The sequence below is a fragment of the Electrona antarctica genome (assembly GCF_951216825.1).
Source record: "Electrona antarctica genome assembly, chromosome: 16".
Lineage (NCBI taxonomy): Eukaryota > Metazoa > Chordata > Actinopteri > Myctophiformes > Myctophidae > Electrona > Electrona antarctica.
Genome location: NC_136797.1, coordinates 42,225,011 through 42,250,649, shown reverse-complemented (window position 1 = coordinate 42,250,649; position 25,639 = coordinate 42,225,011). Strand labels below are relative to the sequence as shown.

At 42.7% G+C, this 25,639-nt stretch overlaps 3 protein-coding genes across 4 annotated transcripts in view; 2 read left to right on the top strand and 1 right to left on the bottom strand.

Annotated features, from left to right (window-relative positions):
- LOC306939096 (uncharacterized protein) overlaps window positions 1-3,682 on the top strand; it is a 43,133-nt gene extending 39,451 nt beyond the window's left edge. For both annotated transcript variants that reach the window (XM_079523587.1, XM_079523586.1), the window contains exon 7: window positions 2,087-3,682. In XM_079523587.1, coding sequence (XP_079379713.1) covers window positions 2,087-2,528 — 442 coding nt within the window. In that variant the 3' untranslated portion in view covers window positions 2,529-3,682. The remainder of the gene's footprint in view (window positions 1-2,086) is intronic.
- Window positions 1-25,639, top strand: part of LOC306939097 (mitotic-spindle organizing protein 2-like) — a 109,086-nt gene that overhangs the window by 77,170 nt on the left and 6,277 nt on the right. The window lies entirely within an intron of this gene.
- Window positions 11,933-23,538, bottom strand: LOC306939094 (kelch-like protein 35). Its single transcript, XM_079523584.1, has 11 exons — window positions 23,438-23,538; window positions 23,194-23,337; window positions 22,158-22,302; window positions 21,613-21,765; window positions 18,172-18,300; window positions 16,880-17,074; window positions 16,539-16,658; window positions 15,802-15,979; window positions 13,387-13,516; window positions 12,270-12,402; window positions 11,933-11,985 (listed from the first exon to the last, which is right to left on the bottom strand). The coding sequence occupies exons 2-10, from the start codon at window positions 23,257-23,259 to the stop codon at window positions 12,334-12,336; spliced, it is 1,185 nt and encodes a 394-aa protein (XP_079379710.1). The 5' UTR covers window positions 23,260-23,337; window positions 23,438-23,538; the 3' UTR covers window positions 11,933-11,985; window positions 12,270-12,333.

The following is a 25,639-nucleotide window of genomic DNA, read 5'->3' as shown; positions in this document are numbered from 1 at the left end:
CTTTATAATGTTTACCGATAGATCAAAACAAAATCATACAAACTGGGCAATCAATCCCTTCAAAATGTAAATTAAATGTTCCAGTCCCTTCAAATTATCCCCTGCAATGTCCCTTTAAAGGTGCCCCAAAGTCAGTGTTCCAAAAGTAATCCCGAAAAAGTAATCAGAGTATCCAGAGTAATCCCACCGCTGTAGATCCTCTTCTGTTCAATTTAGACAGTCCAAAAAACGTACGAAACAAAAAGGCAATGCCTTGCTTACCGGAAAAATGAAAAAGTATATGCTGCTCACCCAACCTTTAAGTCGGGCGTGGTCCGCTGGGTCCTTTGTTCACCAGCTCTGTTTGTTTGACAGAGCTCCAAGACTCAGAAGCTGGCCTACCAAACTTTATTTCCTTCCCTTGGTAAAGTTCTTCGGTCAGACCGGCATTTTTTGCGTTTTACCTCTGAATTGGCATAGTATTGGCCTTTAAAAGAGTGTGTTTGGCAAAGAAACTAGCAACACCAAACTCTCTCCTTACTGCCCAAAATGGAACCCAGGCTCGGCGCCTCACTTCCTGGTCTTTTATAGTTTCCTGGCAATATTTCTCACACACATTTCCCCACAGCTCCCCTTGTGATCAAACCTTGTCATAACAGAAAATTGATGACCATGGTTCAATTACACACAACACATTATATTGTATATCCGTACACTACATTTCAGTGTTAAATATTCAACCTTGGTTTAACAAACATATTCCCCTGTTATTCCCCCAGTATGTTTAATTTTCTTTCATACTCATACCAGGCCAGGAAATACATTGTTTCACATTTCACATTTTATGTGGCAGTGTCACATTAGTACATTTCTTGTCAAAAGTAAAATGTATTTAAAACAAACCTTTAGCAATACACATTTTTGTTTCCGATTGTTTTTCAAACTAATTGGCTAATTAGTTACATAGGATATAGCAGTTATTGGACAACAGTAATTTCACAATAATCCTCTGTAGCCGGGGAGCCAGTCACCCAAAATTTGAGAGGACCTGTGATGTCATGACATACTTATTATTTGTGTTTTGGTCATTAATGTCCACAGAATAAGAGGTCTGCTCTGCCGGAAACATCGCGAAATGACGTTATGGCCATTTTTGTATACAACACCATAGACATAAATATAAGGCAACATTTTCCAAATTTCATGTCAAACTAGGGGGTTTTCATGATTCTGAATCCATTCCAAGCATTAGTTTTGCTCATTGGCCTAAAAAGGAACACGGTGTCTATACATTATAAATATTTAAACACCTGATCTTGTGAAAAAGTAAAATCAGTTTGGATAAAGCTAGCAGATGGTAACGTTTGGCTTGTTCAGGAAATGTTACTTGACTAATTGTCCCTTCGTGTGAGTAGCAACTCCAGCATCTGTTCCAGAAGAATATGGATGAAAAACAGTCCTTTGTTTGAAACAATATGATGTCCTGAGTCCATATCTCTAATGGAGCATATATGATTCAGAATTATGAAAACCCCCTAGTTTGACATGTCGCTTGCTACTTTATTTTGCCTTATATTGGTTGTCTATGGTGTGCTATACAGAAATGGCCATAACCTTTTTTTTCGCAATGTTTCCGGCAGAGAAGTGAATAGATGAAACGCAAATAAAAAGTCTGTCATGACATCACAGGTTAATCTCTATTCCTTGAGCTTTTGGGCCTGTGGCTCCCCGGCTATTTATTTATTAGTGGTTCAATAAGTGGGGCGCAGACGCAGAGACCCTCGGTGACCTGATAGGTTGCATTTGGAACCCTCTCAAGAAACCCTAACTAAGAGTGTGTAATGTGTATGCATATCGGTATTCTAGTGTTTTCAAAGACACAGAATGCACAAACAGTATTTATTTTAGTACATTTCTTGTCGGCTAACTACGAAATATTGCTTCCATGAGTTATATATAATAAAATCTCTGCTGTCGGGAGGAAACCTCATAACTCCAAAAATATAAATTTTTCAGGAAATTAAGAAAACCTCATGCTTTTAAAACAAAGCAATACAGCGTCATCAAAGTTGGTGTTTTAACTTTATATATTGTCGATTACTTCCAGGAGAGGGGGAGAGGTGGTGGAGTTATCCCCAGCCGCTCGTTGGAGAGCGGCCACCGCGCATCTGCCCAAAAGTAGGATGCTCTCCTCGTGGCCACCAGGAGGCTTGAGGCCGGCATGCCTTCCCCTGCACGGGGAATTGTGGCCACAGGTACCGCACCCCCCCCAGATCTGCCCTCGTAGATCTGTGCTTTTTGGGGGAAACTTGTCCTCTGGAACCGAGGCCCCAGGTATGGACCAGGGGCCTCTCCCTGGGTCCCCTGCCTGGAACCACACCTCCACGCCCCAGGCACAGACCAGGGGCATCACCCTGGGGGGCCTCTGCCCGGCCGAGGGCGGGCCCCATGGGTCCCTGAGTACCCACCCCTCCTGGGCCTTAAGAGATGGGGTCCTGCGGCCAAAAGAACCGCCCGCCCCTGTGACACATCCATACTTAGTCTTTTAAGCGACGCACTCCACTGGTACTGCCCAGGGACCTACTGGTCGGCCCCTTTCCCCTGGTACCACCCAAGGGCTCCATTCAGCTCTCTGCTCCAGAACGCAGCCTCATGGCACAGACACTCACAGCTTTTCCTGACCGAAAAGAGCAGATCTACAAGCTCGCCGCGGATAAGCACCGCTTATTTATAACAGTTCTCCCTCACATGAGGCTCATGTAGCGGACAGATCAGACGCCGCTTAATAACCACAATTCAGACGCATAGTTTCAGGGGTTCAACATTTTATTTGACATTGTGTTTCTCCACCTGGACTTTGAGGTCAGGGTTTGGGAACTTTGCGAGGTCGCCCCCGGGGCCTCTTGGGAGCCCCAGAGCACTCGGAGGTTAAGACAGGCCTGGTTCTAGGCCTGACACGCCGCCTTGTGGTCGTACCTGAAACACAAAGGGTTGAGATTAGTATACATGCATCAGTGACAGATACAATTACTTTATTGTATGTATCTATTTACCTGCCGTAGAGTGCGCAGACCCACCAACAGTGGGTCTTTTCCCCGCTCTCTCAGGGACTGGCCTGGTTCTGGGCCGTCTGCGCCTTCGCGTGCTGCTCTCTGCAGCACATACGGTTGGTAGGGACACTGGGCTTGGAGGGGTTGGAGTTAGCATGGCCCAATCCATCAGCTCCCGCGCCCTCCGCACCTCGGCAGACCTTTTGTAACATTGTTCGGAATTCTTAAAAGCTATATTCACGTTAACAATCCAGGGGATAAAAACAGTGTCATCAATTACGTGAACATTGTGCAGAAGTGTGAACTCAACTTTTAAAGGGGTTTCCTCCCTTTAAGGAAAAACGACGAGAGGAAAAACGATGAGACAGGTACAGCTAAAAAGCCTAGTGGATGTCTGTTGTGTAGTGTGTGTGGTTGTGTTGTTCTTGATCCGCGCTGCGCCCTTCCACATCAGAGTGACCAGACATGCTCCTGTTGAAACACGCACACAAAACGAGATACATTTGTCAAAATTATATATATTTTATTTCCACGGACATATACAAAGGAGTGGACGAAAGTATTACCAGAAATGCATAAAGAGCTAGCAGGTCTGTGTGTGTGTGTGTATATGTGAAAAAACTCACTGACCTAAAGTAGCCTATTCTATATAAAATGTACATGCACCTCGAGAGGAAAAAAAACCTGCAGCTTACCGGTGTTGACAGTTGCTTGAATGCCGACCACGGACCATCTCCATCTTATAGTGGTAACCTTAATCGCACACACACACACACACAGGTTGTACTTAGTTGTACTGTAACTAAATTAAACTAGTCAAAAATATCTCTACTGAAAATGTATTACTCACACATCAAGCCAGCCGTGGTCGACGTTGTTATTCGGCGCTCTTCTGCTTATGAAGGCATGCCCGTCGACGCACACAAATACAAATTTGTACAAACCAGTTCACCTCCATCACAAACGATGTACAATCAAACAAAAATGACAACAAAAGTAGCAAAACAAATAATACAAAAAATAATACAAATGGCTGCCAAATGCCAGCCATTTGGTCCAACCCCATGTCCACAGCGCCAGCCATTTGGTCCAACCCCATGTCCATAGCGCCAGCCATTTGGTCCAACCCCATGTCCACAGCGCCAGCCATTTGGTCCAACCCCATGTCCACAGCGCCAGCCATTTGGTCCAACCCCATGTCCATAGCGCCGGCCCTTTTGCCAAGGATGAGCTGCAGGCATCCAACATGGAAACGCTCCAGGGCCTTGATGTGACGGCTATATGTGGTCCATGCTTCACAGCTGTAGAGGAGGGTGGTGATACAGACAGCCTGGTAGACAGAAACCTTGGTGTGCAGATGAAGGTTGGTGTTCTGGAAGACTCGTCGCCGTAGTCTCCCAAAGGCAGCTGATGCCTGCTTGATCCGGTTTTGGATTTCACTGTCAATGCTGCAGTCTTCAGAGAGGATACTGCCCAGGTATTTAAATGATGGAGTTATTGTCAGTGGCTTGTGGTCAATGGTGAAGGCAGGCAGGGTGTGTGGGGTACTGGAACTCCATTGGCAGACCACTTCTGTCTTGGTGGTGTTGACAGACAGCCCCATCCTGCTGTAGGCCTTGACAACCACAGCAAGGATGGACTGGAGGTCCTGTGGAGAGTGTGCCACAAGAGCACAGTCATCTGCATACTGCAACTCAAGGACCTGCTCTGTGGACAGTTTGGTCTTTGCCTGTAGCCTCCTGATATTAAAGAGGTCACACACACACACACACACACACACACACACACACAATTAGACATGTAGAGATGTTATAGGCTACTGGGAATCAGAAAATTCTCAAAGCTAATTATGCATTAAAGTTGTGCAACTCACCTGCCAAAGAGATAACGGCATGCGGCAAAACACCGATTGCGGCAATCAATACACCCTGGTAGAACGCAGAGACTGCCTCCCGGCCCTCCCGACTTCACCCCACACCCAACAGACTCCACCCCACGCCCAACAGACTCCACCCCACGCCCAACAGACTCCACCCCACGCCCAACAGACTCCACCCCACGCCCAACAGACTCCACCCCACGCCCAACAGACTCCACCCCACGCCCAACAGACTCGACCCCACACCCAATGGAGAAATCGACCACAATTACTACAACAGGGAAGTCGCTCCGTGGGGACATTTAGGTTCACGTTTATGGTTAGGGCAAATATCTGTCCCATCGTTTGAGAAACGTGGCATCCATACACTATAGGCCTACTATACTATATACTATGGCAGTCGCGCTTCCAAGAGTTGGCGTCTCACAGTGATGACGTCATGCTGCCTCTAGCTAATCATAACGTATCATGATAAAGGCCCCTCTCTATCCTGATTGGATGAAGGCTGGGCCACCTGGACTGGAGGGTAAAGAGCAAATTGGATGATCCTCCTCCGTGGCCGCGCTGGACACTGCGCCCTTCCACACCAGACATGCTCCTGTTGAAACACGCACACAAAACAAGATGCGTTTGTCAAAATTATATATTTTTTGCCACGGACATATACAAAGGAGTGGACGAAAGTATTACCAGAAACACATAAAGAGCTAGCAGGTCTGTGTGTGTGTGTGTGTGTGTGTGTGTGTGTGTGTGTGTGTGTGTGTGTGTGTGTGTGTGTGTGTGTGTGTGTGTGTGTGTGTGTGTGTGTGTGTGTGTGTGTGTGTGTGTGTGTGTGTGTGTGTGTGTGTGTGTGTGTGTGTGTGTGTGTGTGTGTGTGTGTGTGTGTGTGTGTGTGTGAAAAAACTCACTGACCTAAGTAGCCTATTCTATATAAAATGTAGGATAAAACTAGGATGTTTAAGTTGATGTTTATGGTGATAAATCTTCCCCCCCTAGTGGGGAAAGATAATACTTCTGGGAAGTAATTATTATTGTTTTAATTATGTATTAATACTTTTAACAACGTTTTGGCACTTAACCTTTTTGCGTAATTTAAATGCATTTTGTTCATCTTTCCAGCAAGAAATTGACGTTTTTTGATGCACTGACGTTTTATATACTATATATATGTTTTTTTTTTAAACTGTTAATAAAGTATAATTCAATCAAATAATGAAACAAACGATTCTCTGGTTGTTTGTCGCTATGGCAACATGGATCCCGCCTTGATTACGACGCTAAAAATAAAATAATAAAAAAAAACGGCCATGCCCAATTGTGCTGGCATCACATTTGTGATGACGTCAATGGCTGTTTTTAGCCCAATGATTGATTTTTTGCAAAACTAATGCTTGGAATGGATTCAGCATCATGAAAACGCCCTAGTTTGACACGTCACATGCTACATAAAGCATGATGAAATTTTGAATATTTTGCCTTCTATAGGTTGTTAATGGTATGGTCACATTATGCCAATTATGAAAATTGCTCAACATATGCAAGTTAGCATCCGGCAGTTTGTTTGGCTTCCTTCAGACAATGCAGCAGCATAGATAACAAAAAAACAGCAAACAAAAGGGATAGAATAAAGTGTAAAAAAGAGCAAACAAAGAGTGAAAAAGTATAATTTGTCCATGTTTTGTGTAGCAAAGTTTGTGTGGCGGAACCAATCAGCTACGGCCGTTTAGGCTTCTGTGGACAGAAATATGATACTATTTCAGTTCAACGGCATATTGCACATATTGCAGTATTGGTACTTATACGTACAAAATGCGAGTACCTTTTCCACCACTGCCATTAGCTAATACTTTACCAGCAACTACTTCCCTCTTGAACACTTTAAACTCCCTATACTTAGTAAACAAATACTACACCAAATATCTTCGCCAGAAATAGCAGATATATAAGTTCACAAGCTGTGAGCTTCTAGATCGGCTCATTTCTGCTTAACCCATTTAGGTCAGGAACGCATCTGTGTCGCCTTAGCATTTAACCACTTTAACCATTATTTTTAACTTTAGCTGTAGAGTGCCACGCTACAAGCTTGTAGATCTGCTATTTTTTTGAGTGGTGCAAACCACTCCAACAACTGGCTTTGTACCCGTGTACCTGTGTTCCCGTGTTTGTTCGTACCAAAAAAAATCACACCTGTGTGAACTGAGTGGTGTAAGGTCTTATATAGACTGATCAGCTGTGGTCTGACGTAATGTCTGACGTAATGAAATCACACCCGTGTGAACTGGGTGACCATAGCAACCATGCTCATTTTTTGGTACGAACAGACAGACAGACAAACTAACAAAGCCAGTTGTAGGAGTGGTTTACACGACTCAAAAATGAGCATGGTTGCTATGGTTAGTATGTGACGTCACTGACATAGCTGATCAGACTATATAAGACCTTGCACCACTGAGAGTGATTGAATGCTATTTTTTCAAATGTTTTTCACCTATGACAATAATCCATTACATTTAGTTCGATTAGCTGCACCCACAATATATATTCAGCGCGGATACAAGCTTTCTGCATGACCAGCTGCAAAAAATAAAGAAGAATTCTCAGTTTTAAACGTGAAGACGCGTGCAAATCTTTGAATTTATATTGTATTCTTACACAGCGAAAGTTTTATCTCAAATCTTTGCTTCTGGGACGTCCCTGAAACAACATGTTTTGAGATGGGGGTCAATTACATATATTTTTTGGGGCTCCTTGACATGAAATAGTTTGAGAACCACTGATATAGCAACATAGGTTTTTCAGAAACTGTCAGGATTTAGAAGACATTATTTTGTAGAATCCCCCCCCACTCCAGAACAGGGAGGTTAAGCGGTTGACGACAGACAGTTTGGTTTCACTCTCTCATTTCACGTGGCGGTTTAAGAACCACGTCTATTTCAGCCCACAACACAGACTGACACGAGGGCAGTGACACCGGGTTCTCCGTGTCCCACACGTTATTCTGCGGAGAGCTGTAATCTTGTGGTTGTCCTGCCTAGAGATCCATGTGGGAGGAACATTTAGAAAAGCATTCATGCATTCTGCAAAAGCAATCTGGTTTCACAGGATTAAATGATAGAAGCCTCCGTTGTTGTTGGGAAGGATTCGTGGAGGGAGGGTCCTAATAGGTTGATGAGCTCCGGAAGATTTGATTCGGTTCTCTTCTGTTCTGCTCTATGGTGGAAAGCAACTAAGTACATATACGCAAGTTCTGTACTTTTTACAGTACAGTTTTGAGGTTCTTTTGTTTTATTTGAACACTTCAAATGTACAATAATTTTAGCTAGGTAACATTTTTAATACAGGACATTTGCAATAGAGTAGTTCTACGTTTGCTACGTTTACTACTTACTACTGTAATTGAATAGCAGTTAACACATAAGAAGCCGGATTCTTCTTTTCTGATGTCATTTCTAGAGAAATGTATAATTAATAAAAGTTATGTAACTTTTTTACTGTAATATCTGTTAAATAAACCCTTCTTGAGGCTATGTATTCCGGGCGTTTCTTTATGAGCTTGGAAGACGGGTACTCCCATTCACGCATGTTAATTTCTCTTTCCTAGAATAGATGATTCACTAAGGGAGAAATGTTTGGTCTTTTATGCATGGGTGGACTTCTGTGTGTGTGCGTGTGTGTGTGTGTGTGCGTGCGTGCGTGCGTGCGTGCGTGTGTGCGTCAGGCTGATTGAATGCTATTTTTTCAAATGTTTTTCACCTATGACAATAATCCATTACATTTAGTTCGATTAGCTGCACCCACACAATATATATATTCAGCACGGATACAAGCTTTCTGCATGACCAGCTGCAAAAATATTTTGTATGCATTGCTCTTGACCTCACAGACGTGTAAACTGGACGTGTAAGAACATACGTACAGTGGCGACGTCTCCCTGGGTCAGGCCTCTCTCCTCCTGTGGGTCTTGCTGCCTCACATTGTCCACCTCCAGTGGAACGTTTGGGTGGTGAAGCTCTTCTGTCTCACGGTGCAGTTTGACAAGTGTTCTTCTTGGTCACCAGGTGCTGCTTGTTATGTCCTGCATCCACTGCGTACAACAAAAATAATAAAGAATATAGCAACAGCATTTTTCTAATTGCCCAGATCTGTAGGTGTTGCTGGACATTAAAACCAGGAAATCATCTGTGTCATTTTAAATGTTTTGCTATATTAGCAAGTAGCAACATTAAGTCTATAGTCCAGTGGTGGTTCTCAAAGTGTGGTCCCGGGGACCTCCCAGGGGTCCGAGGAGGGGCACCACAGGGTCCCCAGCAAAATGTGTTACCGTGGCTATTTAAAAATAGCCAATATAAAAGTTTATATATCTGAAATAATTTTAAAATTTTTAGAAACATCTTGAATGTGAGTTTTGAGTGGTGCAACCACAGCCAGAGACACAGCTATGTGTGTCTTTGGCTGGCTGGCTGTGTCCATCCTTGGCTGGCTGGCTATGTCCGTCCCTGGCTGGCTGGCTGGCTGTGTCCGTCCCTGGCTGGCTGGCTGGCTGGCTGTGTCCGTCCCTGGCTGGCTGGCTAGCTCATGGGTCTGTCCGTGCACGAAAATTGCATTTGGTTTGTTTGCACAACCAAGTGCAAACAAACCGGGGACCCCCACACGGTAACTCTGTCATTTCTCAACCGTTTCGGACGCGGGGTGGCTTGCCGGCACCCTGGCCACGTTCTTGTGGGTCTGGAACTTCTGGGGACCCCCCGGGGACCACCACACAGAGTTGCACCACTCACTTCACATGTTTTTTTAACACAAATCTTCTGTTCTAGGGGTCGCTGGCTATAGACGGCAAAGGAATTCTCATTTCTCAGACTTATAGATAATGCTAGAGATCAACTACTACTAGCATATCTAAAAATGTTCTTGGGGTCCCAAAATATAGGCCACATCATATCCAATGTGGGTTGGGGCCTTGAACTTAATAAAAAGTTGTACTGATCTTCAGAGATTCAACTTTTAGTGAATTGCATCATGATCAGATTGTCTCAAAATATGCTGAAGATAACAATATATCTGCTGCTACTGGTGTTGTACAGTATTTAATCAATCAGTGACAATCACTAAATAAAAAAGGTGAATTGACTATTGACCACAAGTAACTCTTAAAGTGTACCAATGTAAATCAAATGGACCCATTAGGATTTGGATTACAGTTGTGTACTCTCACTTGGTTACATTTGTAGATACAGATACACTACACTCTTATTGGTAGTTGGCAGTTCCAACTATTCTTATTCTTCTTTATTATTATTATTTTACTTATTTTTGACTAATATCTATCTAGTGCTGCGGTCCATAGCATATGGACCAGAGCTATTAGAGTGCCAACTTGGCAGCCAACACTTAGCTCTGACCCATAGCTCTAATTCCAATGCAAAGGCATTAGAGCTATGGACCAGAGCAGAGCTAGCCAACACTTAGCTCTGGTCCTTAGCTCTAATGCATTCAGCAAAGGGCATTAGGGCTATGGACCAGAGCTAGTCAACACTGAACACTTGGAGAAGTTGGAGGACGTCCTAATAAGATAGATGTACATGTAATTACTTCCCTAACTCACCATGGTGGGCCCACGTGTAGACTTATTTTCATTTGTGTGGTTTATTATTGATTGTTTTGTATATGTTTACCTGTTTCAGGCTGTTTGCATTTGGACTGGACAGCTGTCCACTCCAACTGTGTTCTTCCGACCTCAACACAGTGACGGTGTCACACTCGCATTCTGCCGTGCTCCACCTTATTTAACGACAACTATACTTTTGGAGTCTTCTCACAACAAACGCAGCTTCTCGAACTGTACTTGTCAACCAGCAAGGCTGCAGCGACCTCTGCTGGCAGTAACGTTGTGGCGTCAGGCTGTGGAGAATGTGTGGTTTCTATTTACTGATCAACCTCAATATGATTCCCCCTAAAGGTGGATACTTGTTTGACAAGGGGGCTGAGAACTACTTGGGGATAATTGGACACGTCACACGAATGTAGTGTTTGATCTCTGTAATTCTGAACTAAAAGCTTGAAAATACTTTTACATGATTTGTACAAATTCTCAGCTGAAAATACATTTGTGGAAAAATCATTTATTGCTTCTTGCTTGCTTGATATTCTTGATCCTTGAAGCGCAGATTGATATCATATCAAATTTAAAATATTTTCTGATCACCATCATTCATTTCCCCATTATGCCTATTAGGCAGTATGGATTTCATCACAGTTTAAGCATAAATATGGACATCTGACTTAGCTGAGTCATATGACTGTGAACTTAATAAAATACAACAGCTTTATTTTAAACAAAACCAAACAATGCATTGCATTTTGCTATGGGATGCTAAATAATTTCATGGGTTGTGACCTTGTGACATCATAGGCTATATAGCAGGGTAGGTTTTGTGTGACGCTGTAGTACACAAGAGCCTTTAAAAAAAACAAAAAGGTTTGATAAGGAGATGAGAAGTTTCTGCCCGACAGCAACGATAGATTGAAATATTAATCATCAGCTTCCTTGTCTCACAAGACAATGGAAATGCCAAATGACAATCGAAACGTCTGCAATAAATGTGTGGGTTTTTTTCTGCTTTTTCTGAAAGGGGGATTGCCACTCTCTAGTGTTCGCATTTAGCCTCAAATTCAGTTCTTTCATTTTCTAAAAAAAAAAGTTCTTTCAAATCAGTGCCGAGTGCATCTCAATCTATGTCCATCCACATCCACATGTGACACGTGTCTATAACATGTGTTGTCTGCAACCATACATTAATTAGAACTGTGTCCCTATTTTGTACATGTCATTATAGGCAAACATTTAATTTTAAAAAAGCATTGAAATGTCTTCTAAAAAAATAGCAAATCTACAAGCTCATGGCTATTTTTCCCATTTGTTTTAAAAACAAAAGGGCTTCTTTAAGTGGTCACTTTTTTCCCCACCCTCAGATTTTTTCTGAAAGCACGCCTCTGCAGTGGTAGTCTCTGTAGCATGTTGTGCAAGTGTAGTAGGTGTACTCAGATTCCTCTGCAGTGGCAGTGTCTGTAGCATGTTGTCACCGTCTCCACACCTTAGCGCAAAACGGTCTTAAACTGCGCAATTCTTAAACTGCGCGCATCTTAAATTCTGAGTTTTTAGACAGCTGGTGGATGGAAAAGAAGCTCCACCTCCGCGGATTTTTTGGGCGGAGGAGAGCGTTTCCGGGAATCTGGCCGTCGCGCAAGTATTCCGCGGAGGTGGAGCTTAATTTCCATCCACCAGCTGTCTAAAAACTCAAGCTTTAAGCTGCGCGCAGCCGAGAACGTGCGCAGCTCTTTCGACAGTGTCTGTAGCATGTTGTGCAGGGGCACTCAGACTCCAGGCCGTGTTTTCCAACCTGCTCCAGCCTCCAGTGGGTTCCCAAATCACGAGTCTGTGGCTGCCTCTGTGGATGCTGATGTTGCCTTCTGTCCTCGGCACTCTGTACTCTCCTCCTACAATAATGTTCAACAATATAGTTGAGCGTTTATACGTACACGTTTATAATAGTGTTCATTTATATGTTTGTAACTCAGATAGTCGTGAAACCCGATGTGAAACAATGATGCAAATTCACAAGCGTCAGATTTACAAGCTCAAAACGCATCGTGGCTTGTGGATCTGCTACTTTTGATGCTTTTGTGTGACTTTGTGTGACTTTGTGTGCTTTTGTGTATGATGAAGTAGGGCATTAATTTACGAAGGAAAAAAAAGAAAAGTTAGAATATGGAGATAGCAACGATATACAGTATTAACCACTTAAAGGAGCATTCAGTGATTTGAGTGATTTGGAAAACCACCCAGGCCGCCCCGGTAACAAAATGTGCACATGCACGCTCTACAGTGGGGAGAAGTGCAACAGGCCAACAGCATGTGCACCAAGGCCCGCCCCCACTCGATCATGGTTCGAGGAAGGCCCCTCTCATCCTGATTGGATGAAGGCTTTGCCACCCGCCACCAAAACTGAAACTAGGGTTTTTTGACCCCAGGGGCTCACTGGGGACAGGGAGGAACTCCTTATATGGTCAGCACACTCTATAGTAGGGAGGATTATCCAGAAAAAAAGAAAAAATAAGTGATATTTAGATTAAGTCAAATCACTGAATATACCTTTAAACTCTATATACTTATTTGACCACTTATTTGCGTCCCCCGGGGGTCTACACCTCCTCCTTTTTTCTCCTCTGCAGTAAATATTAAATAATAAATATCTTTGTTGAAAATGTTTGGAAACTTCTGAATATTTTTTCTTTTACATAAATCTTCTCGCCTGCGTTACATACAAAAACTACTACAACTGCTATAATACATTCCACAGTCAAGTCCTGTTAATGTATCCATTTGTAAGAGTGTACAAATTGTACAGCGTGCACATATTGTACACTCTCAGAGTTAATTTATACAGCCAAACTAACTCAGGATTTTACAGCATGTCTTACCTGATGTGCATTCTTCCTCATTGTGAGAGAGAGACAGCTGAACAGGTTGATACCGGTGGGCATCTCCCCTACGATTTCCCACGAGTCTGTGGCTTCACTGTACCGTTCGATGGTACGGTGGAGGGTATACCTACATGAAGCAGACCAGAAGTAGCAGTCAAGTATACATAGAGTAAGTACAGTTTTGAGGTACTTTTACAAGACTTAAATATTCCCCTTTTTTATACATTTATACTACTTCACTACAGCTCTGAGGCAAATATTGTACATTTTACTAGATTGTTAGTTACATGATACTTTGCAGATTTATAGGTTATTATTACCAAAAATAGAACATAGATTAACCAATTAGGCCAAATACTTTGCCGATAAACTGCCAATCTACTTTTATTTTTATTTTTTTATACTAATTTATGTATTATTACTTTGGTACTGTAAATATATATTTTCTTTTTATCCCACGATTTTTTTGTAATCCACTTTTTTCACCCAGTGTCAATTGTCTAGACTAGAGACTACACTCCCTCTGCCAACCTGGGGAGAGCAACGGACTGACCTCATGCTTCCTTCCATGCATGAGGAGTCCATGACGCTTCTTTTCACCTGACAGGGGAGTTTCCCGGTTGGACTTAACGGGTGGAAAGAACACGTTATTCCAACCAGTTCCTTTCCCCTCCACCAGGTGTCCCGGCTGGCCAGGAAGAGGCAGTTACATGTTTTTTGTGAGGGTAGGCCTACCTACCCTATAGGCTACATGGGGAGAACTAGCCCCATATGTGCCCTCTCCCTACGCTCATTCTGTAGCTCCGAGATGAGGTCACACACAGGGCCCCTCCCACCCCGTTCAGAAACGGCGCATGTTTCCACAATTCTTACCTTTTCTAAACAATTAATCAAAAACGTGAAGTGGTGTGAAGGGTTTACACTAATTCAACGTCAACAACGGCAAAGAAAATCCAACTTTAAACGGTTACACGAGCGTCTAGCGGTTGTTTAGCATGTTTTTCAAGGAAGTTGAAAAGCTTTAGCGCCTCCCCGGCGCCTCCCCTGGTCGAAAATTTCCAACTGACTTCAGTTCACTCGACATGCACGCGCACACGCACAAATCCCTTGATAAACATGGAAGCGGCTGACTAAACCAACCGCTGTAACGCTCGTAACCGTTTAAAGTTGGATTTTCTTTGCCGTTGTTGACGTTGAATTAGTGTAAACCCTTCACACCACTTCACGTTTTTGATTAATTGTTTAGAAAAGGTAAGAATCGTGGAATAAGCCTATCTCACAGAATTTCCCCGCCCCCCTAAATACGCCCCCTTTCGGGGTTAGTGGTGATAGCGTGACGTCACTCCATAGACACTACATGTTAACCGAGGTAATTTAAGAAGTCTACAACTTTTGTTTTCTCAAGGTAAGGTTTGTTCTATCTGTTCGACCTGATTTACCATCTTGTTTGCTTCATAATAATATTGGTCTGTCACATTTTTACATTAGAAAATGTACTTAGATTCTCCAGAGAAAAAAAACGTGTAAATGCTCATGTTAAAGACACCACTATTTACCGGAAGTGGGCGTGGAAAGCGGGCTGTGAGATAGGCCTATTGTGGAAACATGCGCCGTTTCTGAACGGGGTGGGAGGGGCCCTGTGTGTGACCTCATCTCGGAGCTACAGAATGAGCGTAGGGAGAGGGCACATATGGGGCTAGGGGAGAACATGCAAACTCCACACAGAAAGGCACTTTTGATGCCAATATGTTGGTACTTTTATGCAAGTCAAATTGTGAATACAGGACTTTTACTTTACTAACAGTGTATTTCCATATTGTGCTATTTTTGAGTGGTGCAACCACTCCATTACACAGCTATGTGTCCCTGGGTCTGTCTGTCCCTGGGTCTGTCTGTCTGTCTGTCTGTCTGTCTGTCCAAGCACGAAAATAGCGTGGTTAGTTTTCACCATTTCTCAACCGTTTCGGACGCGGGGCGGCTTGCCGGAAACGGCCCGTAACCGCCCCCCTGGTCGCATTCCTGGGGGTCTGGATGTTCCAGGGACCACTCAGGGACCCCCACACGGTAACTCTGTCATTTCTCGACCGTTTCGGACACGGGCGGCTCGCCGGAACAAGGCCAGCTCCCTGGGAACATTCCTGGTGGTCAGGATGTTCCGGGGACCCCCAGGGACCCCCACATGGTAACTCTGTCCTTTCTCGACCGTTTCGGACGCGGGGCGGCTCGCCGGAACCGGGCCGGCACCCTGGCCGCGTTCCTGTTGGTCTGGAACTTCCGCGGGGCTCCCGGGGACCCCCACACGGAGTTGCACCACTCACTTCACACGGGAGTGATTTTTACTTAAGTAAAACAACCACCACTTGGTGTGAACAAGCAGCCACCTATTTTAATGGGTTCCATGGAGCATCTTACCAGACATCGTGAGTGGGACGCGGACATTCCGCCCCTTCTAGTACATAGATCTTTCCGTCCACCACAGCCACGCCAGGCCCGTAGTGTTCCATGTTTGTGGAGGCACACATAGTCCACTCGTCAGTCTCTGGGTTGTAGCACTCCACGTCGTCTGCAAAGCCATATAAAGGCAGACCGCCTAGAGATAAACAGGAAGTAACAGGATAGTAACTATTAGTGGGCTCTGTTATGCAGTATTGATTTAGATTTTTTACACTTGCTGAAAATAGCAGATCTACAAGCTCACAGCACGTCGCGTGTTGTGAGCTTGTAGATCTGCTATTTTCAGCATGCAAACATGTGTAAAATGACTTATACTGGATCTCTTGTCCACTAGTCCCTTCCTAACATTTTAGTCTAGTTTTTATTTGTTTGACAGAATTGTCAATACAGTATCTTTAGTCTTAGATTTAGTCATCATAGCTTAGTTTTCATTTAGTTTCCATTTAGTTTTCTGCAGTGTTTTTGTGTATTGCTTTGAAAATGTTGTATTATCTCAACGACACTGCAAATGAGGGTAACCTCAATGTCTCTCGAGAATAAATAAAGGTTTGAATGAATGAAAAAAAGTGAAACAAAATCGACAAACATTTTTTTGTCATAGTATTAGTTGAAGAAATCAACACAGTACACTACAGTGAAGTTGAACTGAGTCTATTATATGGAACTAAGAGCCATGTAGAACACATATGATATACCTAAAACGTAGATCTTTCCTGTGAGCGTACACACAGGAAACCTTCTACGAGGAACCAGCATAGAAGCAACTTCTGTCCATTTAGATGTTTTCGGGTCGTACTTGTATACCTGACACTCGTCTATGATGGAACCATAGTCCATACCAGCGACAGCCCGGGAAGAGAGAAACATGACAAACAAGTCATTCGTTGTCAATGGGAGAAGGAGAATTGTGTAACAACAAAGGCTTTGCACATGGAATTTTCAGTTAACTGCTATGTTTTTCATATATTACATAAACAACAACCTCATGAAACTCAGCAGGCTGAACCTGCATGTGCATAAACCTGTTGTTACATACCAAGAAAATAGATCAGTCCATCTAGTGCCACCACCGCAGGGTTATTGCACTTGGCACTTATTGGCACTCTGCCGATAGATGCCTCCATAAGCTGCCACGTGTTGGTTTTGGGGTCGTATCTCTCCACTGAGTTCACGTACGTCTTGCCGCTCCAGCCCCCCACCGCAAACACGTAGCCACCCAGCGTCACCAATCCTATGGATCACGTAAGAGAAACAAAAAAAATACCCTGATCATTACAACTGATGACCGTGGTCCTTGGATCAGTGGTTCTCAAAAATGTCATGTCAAGGACCCCCAAATTGACACTTATTATCCCACGGAATCCCCATCTGAAAATATATGCCAGGGACCCCATAAGAGAAGGACCCCAGTTTGACATGCATTAGCTGAATACAGACCCCCATTTAAGGGCATTTCTATCACTTTGAGAACCACTGGATAACCAAAGCAACAACGCAAAGTTGTTATTCCAAAACTATAGGTTAAATTGAAGGCCAAAGTCAACTGGGTGGGCCGTGGGGATAATGCAAGTCGGCCTCCAGACACACCTGTGGGAAGTAACTAAGTACATTTACTTAAGTACTATACTTATGTACAATTTTGAGGTATTTGTACTTTACTTGAGTATTTCCAATTGCCAGTACTTTTGCTTCTACTCCATTAAATCTCAGAGGCAAATATTGTACTTTTACTCCATTACATATTTGAAAATGTTGTAGTTACTTTGTAGATTTTGATTATCAAAACATACAGTAACTACTTCAGCCCTATAAATAGCCGATTTACAAGCCGATCTACAAGCTCACAATGCTTCGCATTGTGAACTTGTAGATCTGCTATTGCTTCTGGTGTCTTAAGGACATTAAATACGACATTAGTACTTTTAATCAAGTACATTTTGAATTCCAGACTTTTACTTATAATGGAGTATTTCTACATTGCAGTATTGATACTTTTACTCAGAGTAGTATAAAAGAGAGTAATGACACTCCCGTTGACTCTCATTGTAACAATGGAATGCGGAAGTGCTCATTCTATCTCAATGGAATAGTTCCAGCCATAGGAGCAATGTTTGGAACTATCGCCCATAGGCACCCGCTTTGCGGCGAGATCAAAGCGTGTCACCACTCTCTTACTACATTACTCTGCTTTTACTTAAGTAAAACATTTGAGTACTTTTCCACCATACTCTGAAAATACATGTGCCCCCCACCCGTCGAACACTTCCAAGATTTTCAAGTGGGCCCTGATCCAGAAAGGCTTGAGATATAATAGAGGTATAGTCTTACCAACATCGCTACGGGCCTCATTCATGTGAGCCATCTTTGACCACGAGTCACAGGAAGAGTCATAGCGCCACACCTCGCTGCTTAATGAACCATCAGGGAAGTCTCCTCCGGCCAAATACACAAATGGGCCTGTGGTGTGTCAAATTAAAACCATTTTATGACTTCATTGTTAAAGACATAAAGACTATCGGAGCTCAAAATGCGTTGCCACTATAAGATAATGTGCATAAACAACTTGCAAGGTCTTCACTGACACCAGAATGTGATGTCAAACAACATAACCATCTATCTTCTTATCTATAAATGCACCAAGTCTCTGTGCGTACTTACGTGTGTGTGTAAAAGTCGTACACACTTATGTAATCCACGTAACTCGAAAACCGTTCGCCCTATCGACTTCAAATTTGAGACACGCGTTCCACACCACCACAGGGAGTGTGTGCCCGGTGTCGAGTCCGTCGGATACACCGTTGTCCAGAACCAGCACAAATGCCTCTGCCCGGGCTCTGGACCTGATCACCCCTATATCTCCATATAGAGCTGGCCTGTACCCTCAGGGTTCCTTGAGGCAGTTCCAAATGGACCCCTTACAGTCTGGTCTGTGAGAATTATGGGTGTCCTTGTAATGAAGTTTGAGAACCACTGCATCATAGGTACTAAGGTACGAAAACTAAATCAAAACTAAGCAATGGTGACTAAAACTATGACTAAATACACTAACAATTTCCTCAATTAATAAAAACACTAAAATGTTAGGGAGGGTGTCACATGGGGCAACCCGTGCCCTATATAGCAGTATCTGAACATTTTCAACAGGAGAACTGAGAGTTTTAAAGGTTTGTTTACATTGATTGATTTATTGACACTGTGGGGAAATGTGATTATTTGTGGGGACACCCGTCTCTCCTCTGCAGTGCTGGCAATCCTGTTGATGGGAATGGGCCAAGCACTGTAGAGGAGGGGTGTAGCCTATGTTGTGTTTATATCATTCTTTGACTTTATTATTTGTGAACGAATTGGCACCTGGAGAACATTCTGGAATACAGACTTCAATATGTCTTGATGTAATTGTGTAAAATAACTTATGGGCCTTGGTTAAGTTATAAGAGTTACCAATTAATAATAATAATAAATAATAATAATAATAATAATAATAATAAATAATAATAATAATAATAATAATAATAATAATAATAATAATAATAATAAATAATAAAAATAATAATAATAATAATAATAATAATAATAAAACTTTATTTGTATAGCACCTTTCATGACATGAAATGCAGCTCAAAGTGCTTTACACAAAAAAGAAAAGAAAAGCAGGGCATAAACAATACAGTGAGGACATGAATAACATTTTTTTTAAAAAGACAGATAAATCAATTAAAAGCAAGGGTGTAAAAGTGGGTCTTGAGCTGAGCTTTAAAAATGTCTACAGAGGCTGCCTGTCGAAGGTACAGTGGGAGTTTGTTCCACGCCGTCGGCCCGTAGAAGCAAAAAGCTGCTTCCCCGTATTTTTTAGTTGCCATTTTTTTAGGCAAAGCGAGCAGGCCAGCAGTGGAAGACCTTAGGGGGCGGTTTGGGACATATTTCGGCAGGCAGTCATGTAGGTAGGAAGGTGCGAGACCATTGAGAGCTTTATAAACAAGTAAAAGAATTTTAAAATCAATCCTAAAAACAACCGGAAGCCAGTGCAATGAGGCCAAGACTGGAGTAATATGTTCTCTCATCTTAGTTCTAGTTAAGACTCTGGCTGCTGCATTTTGGACAAGTTGTAATCTGTCAGTTGATTTCTTAGGCAATCCAGAAAAAAGTGCATTGCAGTAATCAAGCCGAGAAAAAACAAAGGCGTGGATTAGCGTTTTTGCATCGTCCAGTGACAAATAGGCTCTGATTCGTGCAATATTTCTAAGATGAAAAAAGGCAATCTTGGTAACATGATTAATGTGTGAATTAAAATTCAGTTCAGAATCAATAGTGATCCCCAAGTTCTTTACTGTACTGTTACTTTCTACAGTCAGGTTGCCAAGTCTGCTTTTTATCGATTCTTTCTGCTCACTAGAACCGATTATGAGAACTTCTGTCTTATCCTCATTTAGCTTGAGAAAGTTCTCACTCATCCAGCATTTAATGCTAGACAGACAGGTCAACAGCGGGTCTAAGGCACAGAGATCATCTGGATCTACAGAAAGATATAGTTGGGTATCATCAGCATAGAAATGAAAATTGACTCCGTGATTGGTAATGAGTTCTCCCAATGGCAGTATGTACAGGGAGAATAACAGAGGACCAAGAATTGAGCCCTGTGGAATACCAGAACTGATGTTGTGTTTGTCTGAGTCAAACTCAGCTAGATTGACAAAATAGCTTCTGTTTGTTAGGTAGGAGGAAAACCAGGACAGGGCCGTGCCAGACAGGCCTACCCAGTGCTCCAGACGCTGTATTAAAATTGAATGGTCAATCGTGTCAAATGCAGCCGTTAGATCTAGAAGTAAAAGAACGGAAACATGTTTCTTGTCAGCAGACACCCTAAGATCATTCATTACTTTTACAAGTGCTGTTTCTGTGCTGTGGCCTTTCCTAAAGCCAGATTGGAATTTGTTATGCACATTGTTGTTCTGTAGAAACACATCCAATTGATGAAAGATGCATTTTTCTAAAACCTTGCCCAGAAAGGGCAGATTAGAAATGGGTCGGTAGTTACCCATCACAGAGGGATCAAGATTGTGTTTCTTGAGTAAGGGCCTAACTACAGCCGTCTTCAGTGAGGCAAACCAGGTGATGGTTTGCCTCACATGCTTAAAAGGTGTGCACCAGGTGAAGGCAGGAGTTCAGTCCTTGCTTGAGGCTAGAGTGACAACATCCAGGGGAGAGCTGCAGGGCCGTCGTATTTATAAGGTTTTCCCTGTTTATAGTTTCTTTACCTGGTTTGTTTCATTTTCTTTAGTTTTCAAGTGTTTATTCAGTTCTTATTTTTGAACTATTATTTTGCCTGGGCTACACTGTCTGTGAAATAACCTGCACTGGAGAGTAAATAAAATACAAAACCTGCATCCTGCATGGGACTGTCAACTTTTTGGAGCCTTGGCCACTCAGCCAACTTTACAGAGGCACTAATGGTGAAGAGATCCAGTAGAGTTAAGACATGTCTTAGTTCTACTTTTATACTATACTACTGAAGCATTATGACTCCATCAAGGCCTGCCAACATAATCTTTAGTCTCGTATGAATGATTGAATGAATGATTTAGTCGACTAAACATTTACGGTGAATTAAATGTGACTAAAACGACATGGATTTGTATTCAAAAGACACATCGACTAAAACATTTACGGTGAATTAAATGTGACTAAAACGACATGGATTTGTATTCAAAAGACTATGAAACTACATCAATGTTTTCTGTCAAAATAACTGGAGTAGAGGCTGTGTCTCACCTGACACGGCCAGACCATAGTCAATTGCAGCGATGGGCAGACATGCCAGAGTCTTCCATCGCCTGGTTAGGGGATCAAAGCTCTCAATCCTGTGAAGCGGCTTATCGCCACCACCAACCCTCTCAGCCACCACTGTCAGGATCACTTCACACACTGTACAGAGGAATAGAATAGCCAGTGAGTTAAGTAGAGTAATGTAGGAGTAATGTAGAGTAATGTGTGTGAGCATATTGTCATAGGCACAATTTAGCAGTCACTGAATTAATTCAGGAGAAAACGGGATATCCAGTATAATGCTTTTAAAGTTTTAACTATGCAAGTATGTGTATGCAAAACCTAAATAAATAATGAAGTTACAATAACAATATGAATACCAAACTAAACTAACAATTTTTTTTATCTGAAAATGCTACACCAAAGAAACAAATAGCTAGGCCTATCAATTATTATTTTTCTCTCTGCCAAGAATGTCTTGGCATTGGAAATCCCAACTTGGAAAGCCTTGCTATATCAAGCAACATGCATGCATGTGAGGCAGGGGGTACCTGTGGACCAGCGTGGCCTGTGCTCCTTGGCCTCAGAGTCGGAGAGAAACCTGTGGCAGGCCTGGGACTCCAGCACACCCAGAGACGCAGTCACCTCCAGAAGGTAGGAGGGCCTCATATGAGCCAGGCGGATATGCTCCATCACCTTAAAGAACAAATAGAAGACACTGTCTATAACTAGTCCAACTGCATATTGACTGAACAACAACAACGTCATAATCTAACATGGATTTCACCTGCTGAAAGACGAGGTTAGGAATAGGAACTTGTTATCGAATATGCAACATTCATTCATACCCAAAGCAAGGGTTAGTTTTAACCTGCCACAGGTTAGTTGTAACCTGCCACGCATGTCGGGAGCCACAGGTTGGTTTTTCTTTTAACCTGCCGAGCATGTCAGGAGCGAGCAACGGTGGTGTCGAACTAATGCCTGTCGGACTGTTATTATGTCTAACACAATTTAAACGTATGCGCCCCAAGTAAAAGCCCCCCCCCCCTCTCTATTTTCTATACTGTACACGTTTTCCCTTTTTTTCTAACCTTGTTTTTGATGCCCTTTTTTCATAGATGTGTATATTTGTATGTCTTTAATGTTTAGATGAATTGAAAATGGAGTACCCGTCTTAGTGCTTTTTCTGGTTTTATCCCCGTAGCAGTTTTTACCTGTACCTTCCTTGGCTTGAACTGTACCCATTCTGCAATCTGTTAATAACATTTTAAATCAATCAAGCACCAGCATGGGCTGGGACCATAGACTGTAGAAAATAGGACAGAACACTGCACTGAGGTTGTCAGCAGCAGAGGGCGCCAGTTTGCTGCCTTTATAGGGATGTTTTGTCTTGTCATATGAAACTGATATCATCACTAGCATTTGATGTGATTATTAATCTTCTGTTGATTGTGATTGATGAATTGCTTCGCCTCATGCATATACTAGCATCGCTTTAAGCTCGCCTTAGCCAGTCACATTGCTTTGACTTCTCCATGGTCTTTCTTTCATCAGGTGACACACTGAGAACAGTGAGAAGTGACTGACCTTTTCAAAGCTCTGCCTGTTGGTAGGACACTGCTCTAGCCACAACATGGCAGCCTCAAACACCATCTCCTCATCGGTCACATTGATGTCGTCACTGGCAATAATCTCTGTCAGTTTGTCCACACCGAGAGAGAGGAATTATTTCTAGGAATATAAAATAAAATAAAATACAGTAAGTAATAAAACACCTTTTTAATGAGAGGAAAAAGCCAACAACTGACAAGTTAGAAACTCAATGTCTGACCTGCTGATAGACGAGGCTGAAGTGTTTCAGAATGTAATCCATGCTGTGTTTCGCCAACATTTTACAGGAGTAGGCCTCAGCAAAGCAGTGAATCCCTACACAGTTCTTTTCATCCATGTGATGCTCCAAGTATTTACAGCAGGCCTCTTGAACAGCAGTGACCCCCAGCAGGTCTGCTGCTGCTAGAAGGGCCTATAGACCAAATAAACAAAATAGCACTATGGTTTAAAAGCCCCGATATAGGCCATACATGGACGCAATAAATGAAAAAAATAAAAATGATAATACGCTACAAACTATCTTTACACCTGCCGTACCAACAGCCATTATAAGACATGTGAATCCCTTGACTCCTTCAAACTGGCCCCCGTAAAGTCTGAGTTCCCCCCCCATCCCCTTTTCCCCCTACTGTTTTTCCCTATTTACTCCCTTTTATATGATTATTTCCTGTTGTTTTGTATAGAAATGCTACGGATTGAATGCCATCCCTTTAACAACACCAGGTCAATAAATGTTCACATTGAAAGTTGAAGATCTGCATTTACCTCAAAGTAAGGGCTAAAGGATGCTAGCACATTACGATGACAGGGGAACGCCTCTCCTCCACAGCAGAGAATCACATCACAGAAAGTGTTGTTTAGCCGAAGCCTGTCCAGGCCCTCCAACAACCTGTTGTTGGAGGTGTGTTTCTTCTCCATGAACTCCCAGTTATCACCCTTCAATGAGAACGGCGGTACACTGGTGTCTTCCTGCTGATGTTCAGCATCAACATCCATAGGGCAGGAGGGGGGTACTCTAGCACCGACCTGAATTTCAGCCATGTCTCCTTTGCCAGACCAGCCCTATGGGGCAGTAGGAGAGGATGGAATATCAATTAATAATAATAATAATAAACTTTATTTGTATAGCACCTTTCATACATAAATGCAGCTCAAAGTGCTTCACAGGGCAGGACACAAAAATAGAATACAATAAAACAGTCAAGTAGTTAAAATGATGAAGTTGAGATTTAAAAATGTCTACAGAGGGTGCGTGTCTGAGCTGGAATGGTAATTTATTCCAGGCTGTTGGGCCGTAGAAGCAAAAAGCTGCCTCACCATATATTTTTGTGCACATCTTCCTAGGCACTTCAAGCAGGCCAGCAGTGGAGGACCTGAGGGGGCGGTTAGGGACATATCTAGGAAGGCAGTCACGGAGGTACGAAGGTGCAAGACCATTTAGGGATTTATAAACGAGTAAAAGAATTTTAAAATCTATTCTAAAAACCACTGGGAGCCAATGCAGTGATGTTAGAACTGGAGTAATGTGTTCTCTCCTTTTAGTTCTAGTTAACACTCTAGCACCCGCATTTTGAACAAGTTGGAGTCTATCCGTCGATTTCTTTGGCAGGCCTGAGAGGAGGGCATTACAATAATCCAATCGAGAAAATACAAAAGCATGGACCAATGTTTTAGCATCATCTAAAGATACATATGCTCTTATACGTGCGATGTTTCGAAGATGAAAGAAAGCTGTCTTGGTAGCTTGATTAATGTGCGCATTAAAATTCAGATCTGAATCGATAATAACCCCTAGGTTCTTTACTGTCGACTTACTTCCTACATTTAGGTTACCGAGTTTATTTTTTATCAATTCTTTTTGCTCATTAGAGCCAATTATAAGAACTTCTGTCTTCTGTCAGCATTTAATGTTGGACAGACAGGATAGCAGTGGGTCAAGGGCAGAGGGGTCATCAGGGGCTACGGAAAGATACAGCTGCGTATCGTCCGCATAGAAGTGGTAATTCACTCCGAGGGCGCTAATGAGTTCTCCCAGCGGCAATATATAGAGGGAGAACAATAGAGGACCAAGGATTGAGCCCTGTGGAATACCGGAATCAATATTGTGCGTGTCCGATACAAAGTCGGCTAGGCTGACAAAATAGCTTCTTCCTGATAAGTATGAGGAGAACCAGGATAAGGCCGTGCCTGAGAGGCCTATCAAGTGCTCGAGACGTATTAAAATTGAGTGATCAATTGTATCGAAAGCGGCCGTTAAGTCCAGGAGTAGTAGAACGGACACATGTTTCTTGTCGGCGGATACCCTGAGATCATTGGTTACTTTTACAAGTGCCGTTTCAGTGCTGTGCCCTTTTCTGAAACCGGATTGAAATGTATTATGTATATTATTGTTCTGCAGAAAAATGTCTAGTTGGAGAAAGAT

Excerpts from the sequence above, each read along its gene's own strand:
- LOC306939094 (XM_079523584.1), bottom strand. The coding sequence starts at position 23,259 with ATGGTGTTTGAGGCTGCCATGTTGTGGCTAGAGCAGTGTCCTACCAAC. Across the intron at positions 21,766-22,157 it reads CAGGCCACGCTGGTCCACAG|TGTGTGAAGTGATCCTGACA; the intron begins GTACCCCCTGCC and ends TCCTCTGTACAG. Across the intron at positions 13,517-15,801 it reads CGTCCCACTCACGATGTCTG|GTATACCCTCCACCGTACCA; the intron begins GTAAGATGCTCC and ends TGCTTCATGTAG.